The following is a 20,258-nucleotide window of genomic DNA, read 5'->3' as shown; positions in this document are numbered from 1 at the left end:
AAAAGAGAGTCTGATGACTCGAAGTGTTGAAGATGCATGTGGGAGTGCAAAAGGTGATATTTCTACATTAAAATATTACTTAATGTGTATATTAAAGAACCACACATTCATATGTGTGTGTAATCTTAAATGTGCATGAGTAAGTTAATCTAACTATCGTAACTAAAAATTTGATGCTGGACAAAAACCTTGTTTTTTGGTGTGGAATCTTCTTTGGGAAACTTGTGTCAGGGTGTCCTTACATTTGCATTTCTACATGTGACAGTGATGACCACATCTGGCATATGTGCATGCAGCTTTCGTATCCTCATTAATGGAATATGCAGAATGTGTCCAGCATTTTCCTGGTGTGAGGCTCTGTGACAGATCTTTTAATGCATTAAAGATTTGTTCTGAATGCATTTCTTTGTCCTTTCTCTTATTCATTTTAGATTAAAAGCTTCTGTATCAGAGGGTGCCAGCAGCAACAGAACCTGCCTCCTGGGAAGCACAGAACCTCAGCAAGTTTGTAGTTTATTTTGAAAATGCACCTGGTGATCACCAGGTTTTGGATCACCAGGTGCATTTTCAAAAAATTCTTCCCCTCTTCCCCAGCCACACAGCTACTGAGAACTACTGACATACATCATGCCTCCTTAATTCATTTCACATTTTCTTTTTTACCAAGAGATAAGCAAGGCAGGTCAATTTACTCTAAAATTCATACTATTAAAACTGCCAGTTCACTGTCACAGAGTATTTCAAATCATCAATAATGTTCTGTGGCAGGAATGGCAAAAAGAATTTATCATGTGTGCCAACTCTAACTGATCGGTATCAGTCATATGAAGCATGTTGATATGTATCTTTTCAGATGTCACCCTAGAATACAGTTTTTAAGTTACTGGCACAATTTCTGGAGTCCTGCTTCGACAACCTCTACATGTGCAATATTGAGCCAGTAGCTTTTATTTCTCTGTACCTCAGTTTTCACATTCGTAAAATGAAGAAAATTATAGTACCTACCTCACTGTATTGTGTGAGACTTAAATGAGACAATACATGCAAAGCATTTAGAACTCTGCCTGGCACATGGTAAGTGCTTAAAGAATGTTAGCTGTTATTATTATCATCATCATCAATTAGTTTTAGCATAACATACTGATCTGGTTAAAATAAAATTCTATATAGTAATTCCTTGAAAGAAGGCAAAAAGAATTTCAACTTTCCCAGATCACAACTCTACATGTTCTAAAGTATTTCCAAGTTGCAATTCCCAATTTACTGTGAATTCTAAATATATATATTTTTGGAAGCGATTGAAAAAAAAAAGCACTAAATTCTTAAAATTCCTTTTTTGTTTTGATCTTAGTAGAATATAATTGTTATCTGTCTTCGAACACACCCTTCTAGAATTCAAACCCACCTATCAGGAAAAGAAAAAACGGGTAAGAGACCAGGGAGTATAGTGCCAGGTTATAGTTCTGGTTCTACTATTTCACTAACTGTATAACTGTGGACAAATCACTTAACCTTTCTTATCAAAATCTCCACTACTACCACCTTAGTTTATGCCATCATCATCTACTTCCTACTGCACTGGACTCAACAGTCTTTTTGTTTCCCATGCAGGAAACAGAGTGAGCACTTGAAAGCAACTGTCAGTTCTTCCTTTTCCATTTCTCTTCTTGAACAATTCAGTCCTAAAGCTTATTTGGTAATGCAGAGCAAGGCTGGAGTCCATTCTGGTGGAGGAAGGAAGGCAAAGTCACGGAGGCCCAGAGCAGGATATGAAGGCATTAGCAAGATGATGAGGTCTTCCCTGCAAAGAGTGGTCCAGAATGGGAAGTAACAGCACAAGCAGGGTGAGAAGGGTGTGTATTGCGTGTGGGCAGCATGGGGGAGCTGAGGCTAGCATGGAAAACAGACTCCTAGAGTGGTAAAGAGGATGCTCTTGCATGGCTGTGGTCCAGTGCAGGGTGTGGAAACTTGAGTGGGGTGAGGAGTACCTCCACTTAGGAAAGAAGATGACATGAGCTATGCAAGATTGTTTGCAAACAGGGAATCAATCAAATAAACAGATATGTAAAGGATAATGGGAGCCTGTTTCTCATTGTCAGAAAGAGAACCACAAATATTGAAAGAAAGAAAACTAGAATGAACCCTCATGATATTGGATTTAAGTTGGAGGCGTTGGTATGAAATTGTTATTTTAATATATATAAACAGACAAATCAATGTAGATATAAAAATGTGTGATTATACATTATATTCCTATCTATATATCCATAGATATGTTTCCTATGTCCACTCAGATCTTGGAATAATTATACCTAAATAGCAATAAACATATCTAATACCAAGATACTATATTCTAAACATAATTTTTTCCACTAAAACTAACCAGGGCTTGTTAGGAAAATGGCTGATTCCAGGGCTGGAGCAAGAAAAGTACAAGAAGAGCCTAGAAAGTCTTGTTGTACCAGAAAGAAGTAAAGAATGATGAGAACATGTTAAAAGGAGGGAAAAAAAGAAGCTTGAAGATGATCCTACTAGCCAAATTGGAGGCAATTTATATATCAAAATACATAGTGATAGTAATGAACTAAAACCCACTGACTAAAATAGAAAAGCGCGCACGCACACACACATACAAATCAATTTAAAGTTTAAAGTAATATAAGGAATGATATAATTATGCAGTCTCAAAGTAGCTCCCCACAAAATGTTTTTTAATTACAAAGGGAAAGGAGTGATTTTACAGTGGAGAAGCTTGGCAGACATCACCTTAATCGAGTGAGATCAAAGAGTATATCGTTAATGGGACAAATAAAAATCATGTGCTACCTAACAGGTAGATTGCAGCATCACTTGAGTAATATTCCTGCCAAAGATTGACAGTTTAAATCTAATCATAAGGAAGTATCAAACAAGTTAATATTGGAGGTATTCTACACAATACCTGGCCTGCAATCTTCAGTGTAATGGTCATAAAAGTCAAGGAAAGATGAAAAACTATTCTAGACTGAAGGAGACATCTAACCATTGTCAAGAACATTACAGAACACTGGCAAAATCATTCAGGGGTCTGTGTGTTAGATAATAGTTTTGTTTCAATGATAACTGATTGATACTGATAGTTGTATTACGGTTATATGGGAGAATGTCCTTGTTTGTAGGAAACGTACATCTTTAAGGGGTCATGAGCATAAAGTTTGCAGTTTACTTTCCAATGGTTCAAGGGAAAAAAAAAAGATTTTTGAGCTGTACTTGCAACTTTTCTATAGCTTTGTCACTTCAAGATTAAAAAAAAAAATTTAAGCCTATAATGTACCAAATCAGAATTCTTCCCTGCTTGAACTCTTCAGTAGCTCCCCACAGCAACCAGGATGGAACCCATGGCCTACATGTTCTCATCTGCTTGCTCAATCCTCACGCCCCAGCTGCTAATGAAGGGGCACTTGATTCCCTATACTCTAGCTACACCAGATATAACTAAAGCTCCTGGAACACAGGAAGCCAATTCCCATTTCAGAGTTTTGCATGGATTCTTCTTAGAACACTTGTGCCAGATTTTGGAATGACTGCTGCTTATCAGCACTCAGCTCTCCTCTCAAGGTCACCTCCTCAGAAAGGCCTTCTCTTCCCCTCCTGGTGTTCTCCATCACATTACCCTGTATTATTTTCTTCATAGCACTAAGCACTATCTAAAATTATCAGTCATTTATTATTTTTTTCCTTTATTTTCAGTATCCACCCCCCACACACACACTAGACCATAATTTCCTTGGGGATAGGGGCTATTTCAGTCTTGGTCACTGCAGTGTCCCCACCATGAAGTGCTTAGATGGGGAGGGAACTCATAACTCTTGGCTGACTGACAAGCTAGCCCTCAATTTTCTTATCTACAAAAGTGGGAATAAAGTATGCCTAACGTGTAGTATTATTCATTGGATAGTAAACGTAAATTATTAAAACAGTGCCTGGCATACAACAGGTACTATACAGATACCAACTATGCTTCAGAAAGGAAAGCACTAGTTTGGGTCTAGAACCTCTTTGAAAGCTGAACGGAGCTTTGATTGGGGCATTTCCCCTTAAGTCTGCTCCGCTATTGACTAAGCTTTAGTAGAGAGAAAAAGTTTACTCTCCAAAACCCAGAAATAGAATAAATCAAAATGCAGTTAATTTGGTGATATGGCACTGTACTAGAAGAAAAACTACTGGTTCTGTTCTTTGTAGAAATATAATTTTTTTTTATTTTTAGAAGTACTATTTAAAAAATGATTCATACTTTAAATAATGTTTTATGATACCATTACATGTTTTCCAATATATTAGTCTTTTAGACTTTCTCCTTCTAACTTACCAAAATTTTTACTGACACAAGCTCTAGATTTATAAACATTAATTCATCTTCAAAAAAAAGTTTCTTCAAAGTAAGCATTATTTCTGCCTGTTCATGGATAAAGAATACTTAATGTCTGATTAAGGTCACAAGTTAAGTAAAAGTGAATCAAAGCCCTCTCCAAGCTTCAGACTCCCAGCGTGTTCCTGCTCTAAGCATAATCATATATTTATTGAGTGCCCAGGCAGGGCCAGGAGTGAAAGAGATATGTAAGACAGACCCTTAGGACACATTTCTTATTAATGAAAAGTCTAAATTAAAAGGAAATTGAATCTATTTTGAGTTTCTATATGGGAAAGCTGTTTAAACTATTATATCTATGGTAGGCAGAACTCCACAAACCAAACCACAAATCCACAAGGACACTATAAGTAGAATTTCTTAAATCCTGAGAAGAAATGACTGGAATTTTAAACTACCTCTTTTACTTAACCATCTGTTACTTTTTCTGTTGCAGTCAAGACAGTGGGGAAAAAATGTTCCTAGAGAAAGACACAGAGCTTACAATCTTCCCTTAGAAAATCACCTACTCTGATGTTACACTGCCCCTTTTCTTCAGTATTTCATTGTCTCCCCCCTGCCCCTGTCCACCCTCACCCACCACAAACGTACACAGGCCTTATTCATCAAGACTGTAAGTTTATGTGTTCCTTTTTCAAATCAGTAAGCCTTAATATGCAGTAACTTCCCTAAGCAAATTTCATGGGTAAAAATTTTGGAAGTAGTACAATTTTTTTCACCTCACCCACAAACATCTCCTGACTAATTTTCTGGATAACAGTTAACACAAGTAATTTGGTGTTCAAGTTTGTGCTCATATCAGATATGCTGGCCTTGGAGGATTCCGAAAGAAATAACAAAAAACATGTTTTTTTGTGTCAAAAATACATTATAAAAATGTGTTGATCTTTGAAATTATTTGGAATATTTTACCTCTAGTCATTTATTAATTTGTTCCTTGTTCCATATTAGATTTAAGATGGCTTCCAAAATTATACTCTACAACTAGTTTAAAGGTATTAAGTGGATAAAGACATTAGCATAAAGGAAAATAAGAATAGGGGAATAACAAGGTAAAGCCAGGGGTGAGTTTGACACATAAAAGACATTTGCCAGGGCTTCCCTGGTGGCGCAGTGGTTGAGAGTCCGCCTGCCGATGCAGGGGACACAGGTTCGTGCCCCGGTCTGGGAGGATCCCACATGCCGTGGAGCGGCTGGGCCCATGAGCCATGGCCGCTGAGCCTGCGCGTCCGGAGCCTGTGCTCCGCAACGGGAGAGGCCACAACAGTGAGAGGCCCGCGTACCGCAAAAAAAAAAAAAAAAAAAAAGACATTTGCCAGATAGAAGTGGATCAGAATTGGGGTTCTCAACAGTCTAGAAACTAATGTAAAGAGTGGTATAAAGAGTGGGATAGGAACAGGTATAAAACCCAAGATGTGTACACGCTGGAAACAAGCTAACGGCTCAGGAGAAATTAAATCCCATTGTTGGTGCTGAGACATAAATGAAACTTTTCTCAGCGGTCCTCATAAAGGAAAACCAGAATGTAGTCTGTGCTATTGATGCTTATCATAAGGGGATTTATGGTTCTCTTCCTTAAAATGTCCCTTATTACAAATCAATGGTACAATACCAAGTGTTGTTTAGTTAAAATAATTGTTTAGAGTCCAAAACATAACATTTTAGTAGTCAGTATAAATTCATATACATTTTAAATTATCTATTCAATTGCCTAAAGTGACCAGGTGGGGCAAGTGGGAGTGGTCACTAGTCAACTCAAGATAATTGATGTCTCTTTTTTTTTTTAACAATGTGAAAGTCTAACAAGCAGGATTACAGTTACCATTTCCAAACCTTAATCTAGAAAAATGATGCATCCAATATATACTTCAAATACAAAATATTTACAATCTAACACTGGTTAGGTACTGCGCTAAGAGTTTTCATAGGCTGATTTAACAACACTCTAAGGAAGACATTACCCACAACTTTTATAGTTGAGGAAACTAAAGCAGGGAGAATGTAAGTAACTTGTCCCAAACTACAAAGGCACACAATACTGTGGTTGAAATTACATGTAACTCTGCAATTAGGTTTAGGACCTTATATTAAATACTTTTCAGATATTGCTCTACTTGCAATGCCATGAGACAAATAACAGAGGGAAAAAGTAACCTGGTAAAATCCCAAATAAAGACCTCCTGCCCCCAAAAAATAAATAAAAATAAACACCCCAGGCTCAACAGACTTATTCATAAGGTAGACATGATTTTTTTGCTATTTAATCAAATATTATTATCCTTTACAAGTTCATATAAATAGCAGCACATGGATTTTTTTCCAACCACTTGAATGAATGATTCCCTGAATGAGAGGCCTGACTGTGATGGTACGGAGGGAGAGGAATTCTAGGCACTGCCTGGATCTTTGTTCTGGGACGAGAGGCTGCTGAGGGCTTTGTTGATTAAGCGTCACTCATTCACCCAGATCCCCACCCAGTGTTGTGTCTACAGCTCCAATACACAGGTACACTGTGTATGTGAGGCACATATTTATTAGCTGTTTACCCAAAATCCATTCCACACTCTCCTTCTTACTACATGAAAGAGCTCCAGTTTTTTTAGGTATTTTCATCAGAATGCAGTTTGTAGCTGGTCCAAGTCAATTCTGATGGTCACGTTCCCACTCCAAGCAACCGGCTTGATGCATGGACTGTTCAGGACTCTGGCCAATGAGATGTGAGGAAAAGTCTGCTGATACCTTCTAAGATAAACTGATAAAAGGAAACATACAAGAAGAAAGTCCTTTCTCCTTCCACTGGATAGCAGCATGTCCTTCACTGCTGTGTGAGTGTGTGTATATGTACATGTGTGTATCTCTGTGTGTGAGAAATACATATAGATGCAAACAGGTAAAAAAGCAGCAGAGGAATAAAAACAGATACTAGAAAGTGAGGCACACAGAAAGGAATAAATTTGTTAAAAAGTCAGGGGAGAGGTGAGACAACAAATATCTGAGAAAAGGTAGAGTCAACCTCTGCTGCCACCACACAGAAAAAAGCTATGTCAATATTATCATTTCTTTAAAGCTTAAAGAGAAGGCACTCTTGCTCTATACATCATTTAGTATACTATCAAGAACATTTGAAGATTAATAACCACAATTTGAGGATGGGAGTAAAAAACTGGTTCAAAAATAGCAACTCACACAGAGCAAGGACCAGATTAAATAAATTTGGTATCTGTTTGTATCTTCTGAATGTGGCTATATGCAAATCCAGACTATAATGATCTTATGAAAATGCATTCTTTATTTTTGTTCACATAAATATACTGTTAAACAGCTATGGCATTATATCTAGATCCAACTCTCAGATTCCATGCACATATTGCTAAATGTCAAATGTATTCATATTCATTTATATTTGAATGCTGCTTTGAGTGGCAAACTATAAATCATCCATTCAAAAATAAAAATACAAATAAAATGGATATGCAGCATTATTTAGCACCACAGATGAACTTTATTTATCTTACAGTTAAACAGTGAAGTGAATAAGCATTTTCAAACAGAAGCTCTGACTCTGAAAACTTATAACTAAACTGCAAAAACCACAAGTTCCTCCAAGTATCTGAGTTTTCCTCAAAATCTTTTATTATTATACCTTCATCTCCACAGACAGAAATTTCCTTACTTTGATTGAATATCTACTTTATTGAATCTCTTCTTTATCAGAGCATTTAATGCTCAATCTCTCTTAAAAAATAAAATGTTTTATTATCTACAGTTACCTTAATTATTCTGTATCAAGCTGTTTTTATAAATACCTCATAAATGGAGAAGTGGTTAAAAAAGGTGAAGGACCCTAAATAAATCAGTTTAATTCATCTTATTGGTCCAATTATTTACCACCAGCCGAAGCTATATAAATTCTCTTTCCTTCTCCTCACTAGACATCCCTTCTTAGATTTTTATTGTTGGAATATGCCAAGGCTCAGTCCTATTAAGTCCTGGGACCTCTTTTTTTCATCCTTTAGTGACCTCAACAAATGTCATGGCTTTAAATACAACCTATCTGCTAACAATTCCCACATATATATCTCTGGCTGGATCCCTCCCCTGACTTCTGGATTTTTATGTTCATTTTCATATGTGACTCCCTACTCAACACCTCACTTGGGTATCTGATAGGCACATCAACTTTATACATTCAAACCTGATTTCTTCATCTTCTCCGTGTTCTTCCCAAACCTGTTCTTCCCAAAGTCTTTGCCATCTCAATGCCAACACTTAACTTCCAGTTGCTCCATTCAAAAACCTTGGTATAATCCTTGTTCACTCACAATTCATAGTCCACCAAATAGCAAACAGCTCTCTGTCTTCAAAATATCCTCAGAATCTGACCACTCCACACCACTTCCGCCCTGGTCCAAACTATGATGTCTCACTGGGGTTGGAAGAGCTAGTCTCCAGGTCTGGCCTTCTCCCAGTCCATACACACTCCCCATAGACATTATCTTTTGTCCTTCCCAAGCAGAGTAATTGATTTAGAACAATTCTGAACATGTCACTCCTCTGTTCACCTGTTGTCTTCCTATCTCGCTGAGACCAAATCTTATAAGGCTCTACATGATCTGACCCCTGGCGACCTCTCCGACCTCATTTCCCACAACTCTTCTGCTTCCTCATTCCATTCCAGCAACACTGGTCTCCCTGCTTTTCATGAAACATGCAGGCATGCTTCCACTTTGCACTTACTGTCCCCACTGCCTGAAATTTCTTCTGCCGGGTATTCATGTAGTTCAAGACCTCACCTTTTTTGGGTTTTACATAATCACCTTCTCGGTAAGACCTTTCCTAACCCCTAATTTTTTTTTTTTTTTTTTTTTTTTTTTTTTTTTTTTTTTTGCTGTACGCGGGCCTCTCACTGCTGTGGCCTCTCCCGTTGCGGAGCACAGGCTCCAGACACACAGGCTCCGCGGCCATGGCTCGCGGGCCCAGCCGCTCCGCGGCATGTGGGATCTTCCGGGATCGGGGCACGAACCCGTGTCCCCTGCATCGGCAGGCGGACTCTCAACCACTGCGCCACCAGGGAAGCCCCTAACCCCTAATTTTAAATTGCATTGCTCCCCAACACTACCTCTTCTCCACACTTATCACTATATGACAATATACTATAAATTTCAGTTGTTGCTTACTGTCTCTATCACTAGAATATAAGACTCATGAGGGCCTTTCTTAACCACTGTCTCCCTAGTGCTTAGAATAGCATCTTTTATATGTTAGGTACCTAAAAACATTTGTTAAAAGGTTTTCGTTGAATACTTCTACCTTAAATGCCATCCCATCATGACATAAAGTTGCACATCTCCAATTTTCTTCTTCCTCTTACATGCTATAGTTCAATTTGTAAAGCCACAATCTGCTTTCCTTACAATCTAGAAATGTCAAGGGTCACTAAGAACTTGAAACAAGGGCCACCCTCATTCTTTAAGTGCTTCAGATTCTATCTCCCACCTACGTCTCTCTCAAATTTCTCTTCTCTGCAACTCCACCACCACCTCTTCAGTTCAGGCTCTCGCTGAATCCACACAGTCCAAAGGAAAAAGCCCATATTCCTCATCCTGGCAAATAAGGCTCTTTCCCCATCTGACTGCGGCCAACCTTTACAGCCACGTCCCTCAATTCTCCTGCACCCTGCTCTCTACACATCAACCAGGGTTCCTCAGTTTAGCACACTTTTTTGAGCCTTTACTACCTTTCATAATATCCACTCACTAGTCTTCAAGGAACAATTCCTTACTCATTCTACAGGACCCACCTCAAGTATTACTTCTGTAAAGCCATCAAAATAACAACAGCTAACAACCACTGAGTGCTTTCTATGATCCAAATAATTGACTTGCATTGTATCATTTGATCCTTAAACAAGCCTATTAGAAAGGTACTAACAATGTCTCCCTTTATACATGATAAAATGAGGCTTAAAAATGTTAGGAAGGCGCAAAAAAAAAAAAAAAATGTTAGGAAGGGCTTCCCTGGTGGCACAGTGGTTGAGGGTCCTCCTGCCAATGAAGGGGACACGGGTTCGTGCCCCAGTCCGGGAAGATCCCACATGCCGTGGAGCGGCTGGGCCCGTGGGCCATGGCCACTGAGCCTGCGCGTCCGGAGCTTGTGCTCCACAACGGGAGAGGCCACAACAGTGAGAGGCCCGTGTACCACAATTAAAAAAAAAAAAAGTTAGGAAATGTGTCTTAAGACTTAATAAACAGATAAGCTAAGATTTGATCCCAGGTCTATCTAATTCCAAAGCCTAAATGACAAAACTCTAAATCAACAGCTGAACTGACCTTCAAATGAGTATTCTACAAGTCTTTACTGAGTTTAGGTCACTTCGAAACAACTGATTTTATTGTTGTGAGATAAGAAGTACAAACCACAAACTCTAAGAAGCAGCCACTTTACAGCTACCCAGATAATAAATCAAGGAATTCGTTATAAAACATTATTTTAGTTTGCAGGAAAACACATAATTTTTGTGGGCATGTTTGTGTGATAAGAAAAAAGTAATAATAATGTCATAATTGCCAATTTACAGCATATACAAAGTTACAGGCACGGTAAAAGACAAGAGCCTTGTATTTGCATGCCACGTAGCCCACCGATAAAGATCACCTGATATGTCTAACATGACCTCTGGAATGTTACATCAGTGCTCTGCTTCTACCCAATAATTATAACTACACTAGTGTTTGCCCTTCTTGGTAGAGCTTCATTTCACTGACCTTTGCATTATGAGTTGCTTTGCCCAGTTTGCATATAACTTCCCACCCAAAGGTGACTTTGATGGAGCTTCTGAAGGCAGCCCCAGCAGGTCTCCATAGAAATGGCCCCAGGGTTGTCTCCAAAGTGCCCTGCTTGAGTTGCCATGGTAAACAACCAGGCTAGATTGCTCTATTCAGTTCTCTGCCAGGGTCTCCATGGTGACTGCAAAGGAGGGCTCCTTAGAAGGACCTCACAAGGGCACGTTTCCATGGTGACCCTATCCTACATATTTCTAAGCAACTTCCCTTCAGTTGTTCTGCAACCAATCAGAGCAGGTTCATTTTGAGAGTAACCCAGGAAGGTTGCTCCCAAAGATATCATCGTTAACACACAGGTATTTGGAAGTGAGGTCTGTAAACAAATACACTGCTTGAAAATGTAAACGGTACCATTCACAAATCATTAAATTTGTTCCTATGAATTTTAGGATCTGTTTTTGATGGGTAACAAAAAAATACTTTCTCTGTTTCAAACCTTAAAAAAATTAAGAATATAATGCAGATAATTAAAGTTTCAAATTTCTCCAATCTTACAACATAACAGCTAACTAGGTAAAAAATACTTTACAGTGGACATGTCTCACACACACACACACACACACACACACACACACACAAAATGCAATCCAAAATACAGATGGATCATCAGGTTATAATGAGATATCAAGGAAATTTTTATAGAGCAAAAGACAAAATATTTGCAAGTCAAATGAAAAGAAAAAATGTGTTTTTTCGTTGAGTTGGGAAAGCCTAGCCATATTTGGGCCTAAACTATTTTTTCCTGTGTTTTTGTGGTTGGAACAATCCCAACTACTCTTCCTTTCAATTTAAAATACGAATATAAGCCATTCTGAACAGATGCTTGGTTTTCAAGCCATTTTACTATTCTCCTGAAACTTTAAAATTCTGTACTTTTCCTAGTATTTAGTCAAGGGCAATATTTCAATATCTTTAGAAATTATTTAGAAAATAAAAAAATTCTACAGTTACAATGATACAATTATAATTGTTGTACATGTGCTCACTCATCTCTGTTCATTCCAGTTGACTTTTTTTTTTCTTTTTTTTTGCGGTACGCGGGCCTCTCACTGTTGTGGCCTCTCCCGTTGTGGAGCACAGGCTCCGGATGCACAGGCTCAGAGGCCATGGCTCACGGGCCCAGCCGTTCCGCGGCATGTGGGATCTTCCTGGACCGGGGCATGAACCCGTGTCCCCTGCATCGGCAGGCAGACTGTCAACCACTGCGCCACCAGGGAAGCCCCCAGTTGACTTTTTAAATTAAAAAAATATATACATATATGTATATATATGTGTGTGTATATATATATTATATAAATAAAATATATATAAATGTGTGTATATATATATATATATATCCCTTACTGTATTGAGAAGGTTAATCTTGGATTTCCTCTTTTTTCTCCTCATCTTGAGGTAAAAGCAACAGCTCCCCCTCGACCACTAGTTCCATTTGTTCTACATCTTCTGTTAGTCTCTCTCACAGATTCCATTCTCCTACTCTGTCCACAGCAGCCCACCACTCCCCACTCACACTCCATGCAGGAGAATAAATTTGAGTTTGAAAAATAAGCATAGTTAAGAAAGGTGAGGATAATTCATAATCACTTTTTAGTGAAATCTCAACATTTTACACAAAGTCTGATTTTGTAGAGACTTATTGCTTCAAATGTTCAATATGTTTTTATGAAGCTAAGCAATCACTGCAAGTTTCATTCATTCACAATATTTATTGAGTGACCACCATGTACCAGGCACTGTTCTCTGGGCTGAGAACACTTCAGGAAACAATTAAAAAATTACTACCCTCAAGGTGTTTAGATTATGGACAGGGAGAGAAAGAGAAAGAAAGATAATACAAATAAAACCAGAATATCATCTTTTGTATTAGAAAATTATTAAAGCTAGAGAGAAAATTAAAGAAGGGAGGAGGGAGTTAGCTCCCAAGCCAAGTTGGGATGGGCAGCAATAATACTATGGATTAATGGGAGGGGGTTGGGGGTTGGGGGGTGTTTCAAGGACTCCCCCATTCACCTGACATAAGTGTACTCTAAACCCTTAAATTAAAAATAAAATTAAGAAAGTCTCTTTCATAGAAAATGTAATAAAAGTTAACAAAGTAATGAGTGATTTCTCCAACTTTCATACTTGCTCTCTGAGAGGCAGCATCGTCTGAGGGAGGCAAGTGATACTATTACCTCCAGTCCTACTTCTGTTTCAAGAACTATATAAATTTGGGCAAGTTACTCTACATTTCAAGCCTCTTCCTCAGTTTTAAAATGATAACAATTCTGATCTGATAGTATCATGACAACATGCAAAGACAATAAAATATAAATGCTAAACTATTGTGCGTGAAAATATAATGTCCGAAAATTGCTTTAGAGTACTTCAGAAAAAAAAAAAAAAAGTGAGAAATAGCCAGGTGAAAAAAACTGGGCAAAATGCTGGGAATTAATGAAGCCCAGTGGTGGGTAAATGAGTTCATTATATTATTAAATCATTTTTTATGTTTGAAAATTTCCATGAAAAAAGTATTTTAAGAAAAGGATTAAACTTGAAAACAAAGATACTTCCTTTGTAAAGATTTTTACAATAACTAGAAAAAAATGTATAGGAACACCAACTTACCTTGTACAAATTTCTTATAAAACTAGTAAAAAGTAGATTTATTTACTGAGTACTTACTAACCTTCTGGAACAATGTTAGGTACTTTTTTCCATACTTTCTGAATTCAAGAACTCTAATTTAAAATAAATTAACTTCATACTTTACTCGTTGTAAGAAAAAATATAAGACAGAAAGGCAGAAAAGCATCGTAAGCTTACAGACTCATCTGGTACTCAATGTATAATTTATTTTTGGAAGAAATTTTAGTATCATTTACTGAATGCTTAAAAACAAGCATGTAATGGAGCTAATACAAATTTTAGACAATCAATTCTATATGATTATAACAAGAAATTTAAAAACTCACCAGATCAGTATCTGCCTTTTTAGAGGTCAAAGCTTCAACTTTGGAATCCAGTTCTGCCTGTATTTGATCTCTTCTTTTCATGACACCCTTCATATTAAAGCACAGGAATGAAACAGGTTGTACTTAGTTTTAATAATCTTTGTATAACAAAAATATACATTTGAAAATATAAATACCATCTCTTCCCCAAGCCATCAGTCATCTAGGGGTGTAATGACTTAAAAAAATTTTTTTTAATCTCTGAAAGCTAAACTGATACCAAGTATTTAAAAGAAACTTTTTCATAATCTTTTATTAGTTTTCCCAATGTACACCTTACTGGCTTAAGTACTTTATGTACAAAATACATGTTTTGATGGTGCACTCTAGGCATGTACAGTTGTTCAAAAAGAGCAAAGAACAAAACAAAGGAATAAAAAAGCCAATAGGAGCACTGAAAATACGTGCTATGGTGTAAACTGGTTGCAGTTGGGAGGGCACATGGGCTACACATCTGAAAGTATCTACAATCAGCCCTCTTATTGGACTCCAAAGGCATAGTTAATCAAAGTCAGTTACAGTGGGGAATCAAAATTGAAGTGTGCACTCACATCTTAAGATTTTATTTTAGCTTAAAATATATAAGTATTAACTGATTAGCCAAGACTTAGGAGAAAGCATGGCCTCTGCTCTGACTGAGAGGAGTTCCATCTTGTTTTCTTGAATATCCATGATCTCACATTTCAGTTAATACACCCTGGTGAAGGAATTTGAGTGCGGAATTCATCTACATCTTTTATAATGTTTTCTAGTCTTTTTCAATGTCTTTCCCTTGGTGACTCACTTTTCTTCCAAGACAGTCTTTGTAGACACCAAGATTCTTTTTATTTGTACTCATCTTTCACTGGTTTCTATAGTATTAATTAAATAATGAAATTGTAATAATGAACACAAGTGGCCTAAACAGTTCAAGGCAAAAATAAAACTAACTCTGGGTAAGCAAACAGTTCAACTAGGGAGAGCAGAGTTGCAGGACATACAAGAGAAGGGCCTTAGTGCGGTACAGGTCTTTTGGGTGTTTGCAGAGGAAGGGAAGAACCTTAACCACAAATCAGTTAAATGGAACCAGATATGCTGGCTCTATAGTATTTGAGAGAGTATTGAGAGGCATTAAGGGTAAAAATCATCCTGAAAATGACTCACCCTGGTTCTGTGCCTGGTGGAATCAATCTTAAAACGTTCAAAAGAGATTAACGTTTCTCTTGTTTTCAAAGAAATGAATAGAAAATTCAACTAATTATCACAAATTCTTTTATATTTACTTCAATGTTTAACGGCCATTAATGTCAGGAACCCCTTCCTTTCTCTAACCCAAATGACACATACTATAATTTAGTCTCATTAATTTTATGTATGTTTCCATAAATATGAAATATTGTGCTTCATATAGGTAGAAATATTTTAAGTAAGAGGTGGCTTCAGAAGACAACTAGTAAAAACTGCACAAATTTAATCATTTTGTCAAGGCATGTATCTTTCATTATTTTAGCTCACATTGAAGAAAACATTCCAATATAAAACAGAAGTACAACTTCAATATAGGTGCTATTGATTATACCCTAGGAACCTACAAAATAATACAATCAAATGAGGACCTATAAAATAATTCAATTCTGGTTGCTATTATAATTTTTCCACGCCTTTAATAATACAGGATTTAAATTGCATAATTTCCATCCTGACATAAAGAGCAAAACATCTAATTAAGGGAAAAGAATGTAATATTTTTAATGATAAAAATCAGATCTCTTTGAACAGCTACACAAGAAAGAGATCAATAATGAAGTAAACCAATGGAATGTAGCCAAGGAAATTGATGGAGGCAAGGAGGAAGCACCTCAGCAGTGAAACATTAGAGGACTTTGGGAAGCAGGGAGGGTGTGTTTATGGGAGGATCACAACAAAGTCAAGTAACAACAGAAATCCGAAATACCTACAAAATATTTAATGATTCTGTGAAAGCAAAAGCTAAACATGATAAATACGAAAGAGGCAGATATCATGCTGAAAGGCTAAGAGAGCTTTTCTTAACAAGACAAAGTAAAAAAAAAATTTAAATCCTCCCAAATCAAGAGTACATGAAAACAGAAACCAGACATGGATTCAAGTCTAAATGGAAGAAAAAATGGACTATAACTGAATGCAAGCTGACTCCTTCCCCCACTGTCACCCTACAACACCAGAAAGCTGAGGGTATCAGTTCAACTGTGCAAGGTATTGTGAGCAGAGAATACTGGATGAAAAACATTAGCTTTGCAGATAGTATTGCTAAATCCCAAATATCTGGAAACCTTAACTTGAACTGAGGAGGTTAAATGCAAAACTCTGATATAAGAGGAATAAAAGCCTTTTCAAATAGTGAAAGAAACATGTTAATTTGAAGCATTTCTTTTCAGAAGCACTCAGAAGACAGAACAAACATCAAGATCCTACTCAAGTACTTTCTACATAATGATACTAAATATATTGCTAAATCAAATGTACCTAGAAGCAAGAAAGCAACTCTTTCATCAAAAGAAATTTCTAAAGTGCTGAAAATTTTTAAAGTAAAATTTTAAAAGGCTGGAAAAACTGATCATACTCCCTATGTAAATCTTGACTGAGGATGCTTCAAATCTATCTTATAAACTGTTTTTGTTACTGTTGAAAATTCCTGTCTTTTATTAACATATTCTTCCACTCATCAATTCATTCATGCAGTGAACAAATATTTACGAGTATCTACATGCAAAGCATCTTTCTAGGATGGGAAGATAGTGGTGAACAAAAAGAAATAGGAACTGCCTTTATAAAGAACATAATCAGGTCAGGAACTAAGGTAGAAGTAGAATTAGGTGTTCTTACCATTAACATTTCACTATAAAGCACATACTCATGTACGACAGGAAGCAGGGCCTCTGAGAGTCCAGACATCCGTTTTTCAGTGGCCTTACAGCATTTGTCAATGCAGCTGGCAACACCTTTTAGAGTATCAGCCAGATCTTCTTCTGATGCTGACCACAGAATATGAATTGGGCCATATTCTTTCATTTCATCAAAATATTCTAAAAAAATAATAAGTTCTTCAATTTACAGGAGTTTTCAAAATCCCTGTATTACAGACAATAAGAAAGGACCTTATTTTCTCATTGTGCACATGTTCTTGTACATGAACATAAGAATATGGATATCATTATCATCTTTCATTAAATTGACCTGTCATCCCAAACTGGTCCTTGAATGAAAACTTTCCAAGTGTAATCAATAATAACATGCTTTTTCATTCTCAAAAGTGTCCTGGCTTGGGAGATAAATTATACGATCACTGTATCTATCACAGACTTCTGCCTACCAAACAAACTATACCTGAATACCTCATAGGCAACATGACCTAAAGAAAACATGTCTTCTTTTTCCTCTTATCCTGTTTACATATCCTCTTAATGGTAATTGCTTCCAGACATCTAAGCAAAAAATGTGGGGTCATCCTAGACCCTAGACTCACACCTGCACAGAGCCAGTCAGCAATTCCAATATTTCTAAATCTCTATCTATCTATCTATTTATCTAACCATCCATCCATTTACCCACCCACTTACCTACCCACCCACCCACCTCTCCTCACTTCCACTGTCATCAGCATCTCTAACCTGCACTACTGCAAGGGACTTCTAACAATTCTCCCTCTTTCAATTTTTGTCACAGTATATGAACACTGAAGTTTCTTAGCTGAATTAGAAAGTCCTTTATGATCAGTCCCTACCTTGCCTCTCCAGGACTAACTCCTCAGATTCTCCCCCAAAGATATTTTAATTCAAGCCAAAATTCATGAATTTTGCTCATTCATGAATACCTCATGATTTCTCCTAACTTAAACAATGCATGTATCTTTTAGTCTTGCCCTCTACCATTTCTATCATCTGACAAACTACTTCTAATCCTTTAAGTCCTAACACAAACAAATCTCTTCTGTTTCTGTTCCAAAGGCTTCTTAGATGCTTTGTCCTCAATGAGTCTATCATAATTTTATACTTCTATTAAAGCCTATCATAATTTAATACTTGTATTATCCCACTTTATTATAACTGCTTGCATAACTCACACACTCCTAGGCCATATGCTCCAAGACTCAACTGGGGAGAGTCTTATTATTTTTTTAATCTCAAAGCCTAATACATAATATATTCAATAAATATTTTCATATCAATGAAAGAATGAATAACAAAAGACTATTCAATGCTTGATAAGCCAAAAATTTATCCAAAAATTTGGATTTCATTTTAAAATCTGAATGTTTTTATATGTTTGCTTTCACACTATCAACTTTTAATGACAGACGGCTTTTTATGGTAGAGAATGCATGAGTAGTGAGTGTTTTTGGTTTAATATCCATATAAATACAATTAAATTCTCTATATTTAATCATCTTACTAGTCACTGGGGTTAGTTGAAATATGTCATTTTGCTCTAAATTAAACTTTTTACTAAACTATTAAAATTTCAGAAGTTTATATGATGAAGTAAACTAAAAAAGACTTTAAAAATTTTAAAAAACAGAAATATTAGTTGTCATCTAAGGAAGATATTCGGTTTAATGACCACTAGAGCCCTTCCAAATTGCATCCTCCTGATCTAGGCCTATCTTTTATTTTAAATAACCACCATACTAAACTAATATTTATAGAAAATATTCTCCTTTATTTCTTTTCTCAATTTGTGTATATATCAAAGTGTGTCATTAACCCTGTGTAGTATTTATTTTTATATATAGAGCTTCCCTGAAATTCTAAAACTGTGCTTATACGGCACTCAAATCATATCTGTATGCAAACACTTAATGAGCTGCACTGTAATTTGTCCATTAATATATCTGTTTCCCCAACTAAACTGTGAGCTCAAGGACAGGTACTATCTTAGCCCTTCTTCAATCTTTAGCACAAAGCAGCAATACAAATTTGGTCAATACAAATTTGCCTAATAAATTGGGGAACACAAAACAAAATCACAGAAAAAAACTGAATAAAACTAAATCAAAAGAGAAATGACTCGTTATGATCATCAAATTCTTTATGATTTAAATATGAATGAAACACCCTATAAAGCTTAGACTCCCAGAACTACAAAAAAAAAAAAAAATTCTATCATTTTGAATGAAATCTTGACAAGTGGGCTTCACATTCGAAAGACCAAGAAATCCCTCAAGTTTGGGCCAGTGTGCATTCACTCCTTGAAAATGAAAGCTCAGATTTATAAAGTCTGCCACAAAACCCACTTTTCGTTTTGAGCATTTCACAAATATTAGAGTATATCAAAGATTTTAAAACTAGTCCCTTGCGCTGGCAAATATAAAGCGTATTGATATTCTACAGAAATCTTAAGTGTCAAGAGTTTCCAGGGGCCTCTTTGAATTGCTGTACCACTTAACTATGCATCAAGAATCTACTTAATAGAATTGGAATCACAGAGCCTAGTTAAAACAACTGGCTTCTTGACATTAAAAAAAAAATGACAAATGGTAAATACAAAGGCAGACCAAGAGGCATAAAACAAATTATTAAACTATATTTAGTCACCACAATGACCTCACCAAGTCAATACGTAGGAAAGGAAGTTAGAGAAAAGGCAATACACACTCAGATATAACAATTTTTTCTATATCTCTTTTAATAACCAATCAATTATTGATAAAGCAGATTTTCCTACCACCAAATCTTATGTTTATTCATTTATTTTTTCAATCATTGAACAGATTTTAATTGAGCATCTACAATGTGTTAGGCACTACTAGATACCAGAAATAAATCAATCCTTTTCCCTTTTTGTCCTGATGGAACTTACAGTTTAATGCAGGACACAGACAATAAAGAAATAAACCATCAATGTAGGGACTTTAAGTAGTTCATCTCTAAAACCAATTTACATTAGGAAATATATTTTCTGAATTAGTCATCTATTTTTAATGTAGGTAAATGCAATCAGAAAATTAGCAAAAACTCATCATAGAATTAGAAAAAATCATGATGGAATAAATTA

General features: G+C 36.4%; 1 protein-coding gene across 6 annotated transcripts in view; it reads right to left on the bottom strand.

Annotated features, from left to right (window-relative positions):
- SNX7 (sorting nexin 7) overlaps positions 1-20,258 on the bottom strand; it is a 100,261-nt gene that overhangs the window by 37,343 nt on the left and 42,660 nt on the right. For all 6 annotated transcript variants that reach the window (XM_060090175.1, XM_060090173.1, XM_060090174.1 and 3 more), the window contains 2 exons: positions 17,091-17,290; positions 14,208-14,294 (listed from right to left, as the gene is read on the bottom strand). In XM_060090175.1, coding sequence (XP_059946158.1) covers positions 14,208-14,294; positions 17,091-17,290 — 287 coding nt within the window. The remainder of the gene's footprint in view (positions 1-14,207; positions 14,295-17,090; positions 17,291-20,258) is intronic.

The sequence above is a fragment of the Mesoplodon densirostris genome, chromosome 2 (assembly GCF_025265405.1).
Source record: "Mesoplodon densirostris isolate mMesDen1 chromosome 2, mMesDen1 primary haplotype, whole genome shotgun sequence".
Taxonomy (NCBI): domain Eukaryota; kingdom Metazoa; phylum Chordata; class Mammalia; order Artiodactyla; family Ziphiidae; genus Mesoplodon; species Mesoplodon densirostris.
Note: the sequence above shows the minus strand (reverse complement) of the source record. Positions and strands in the feature narration are given on the sequence as shown.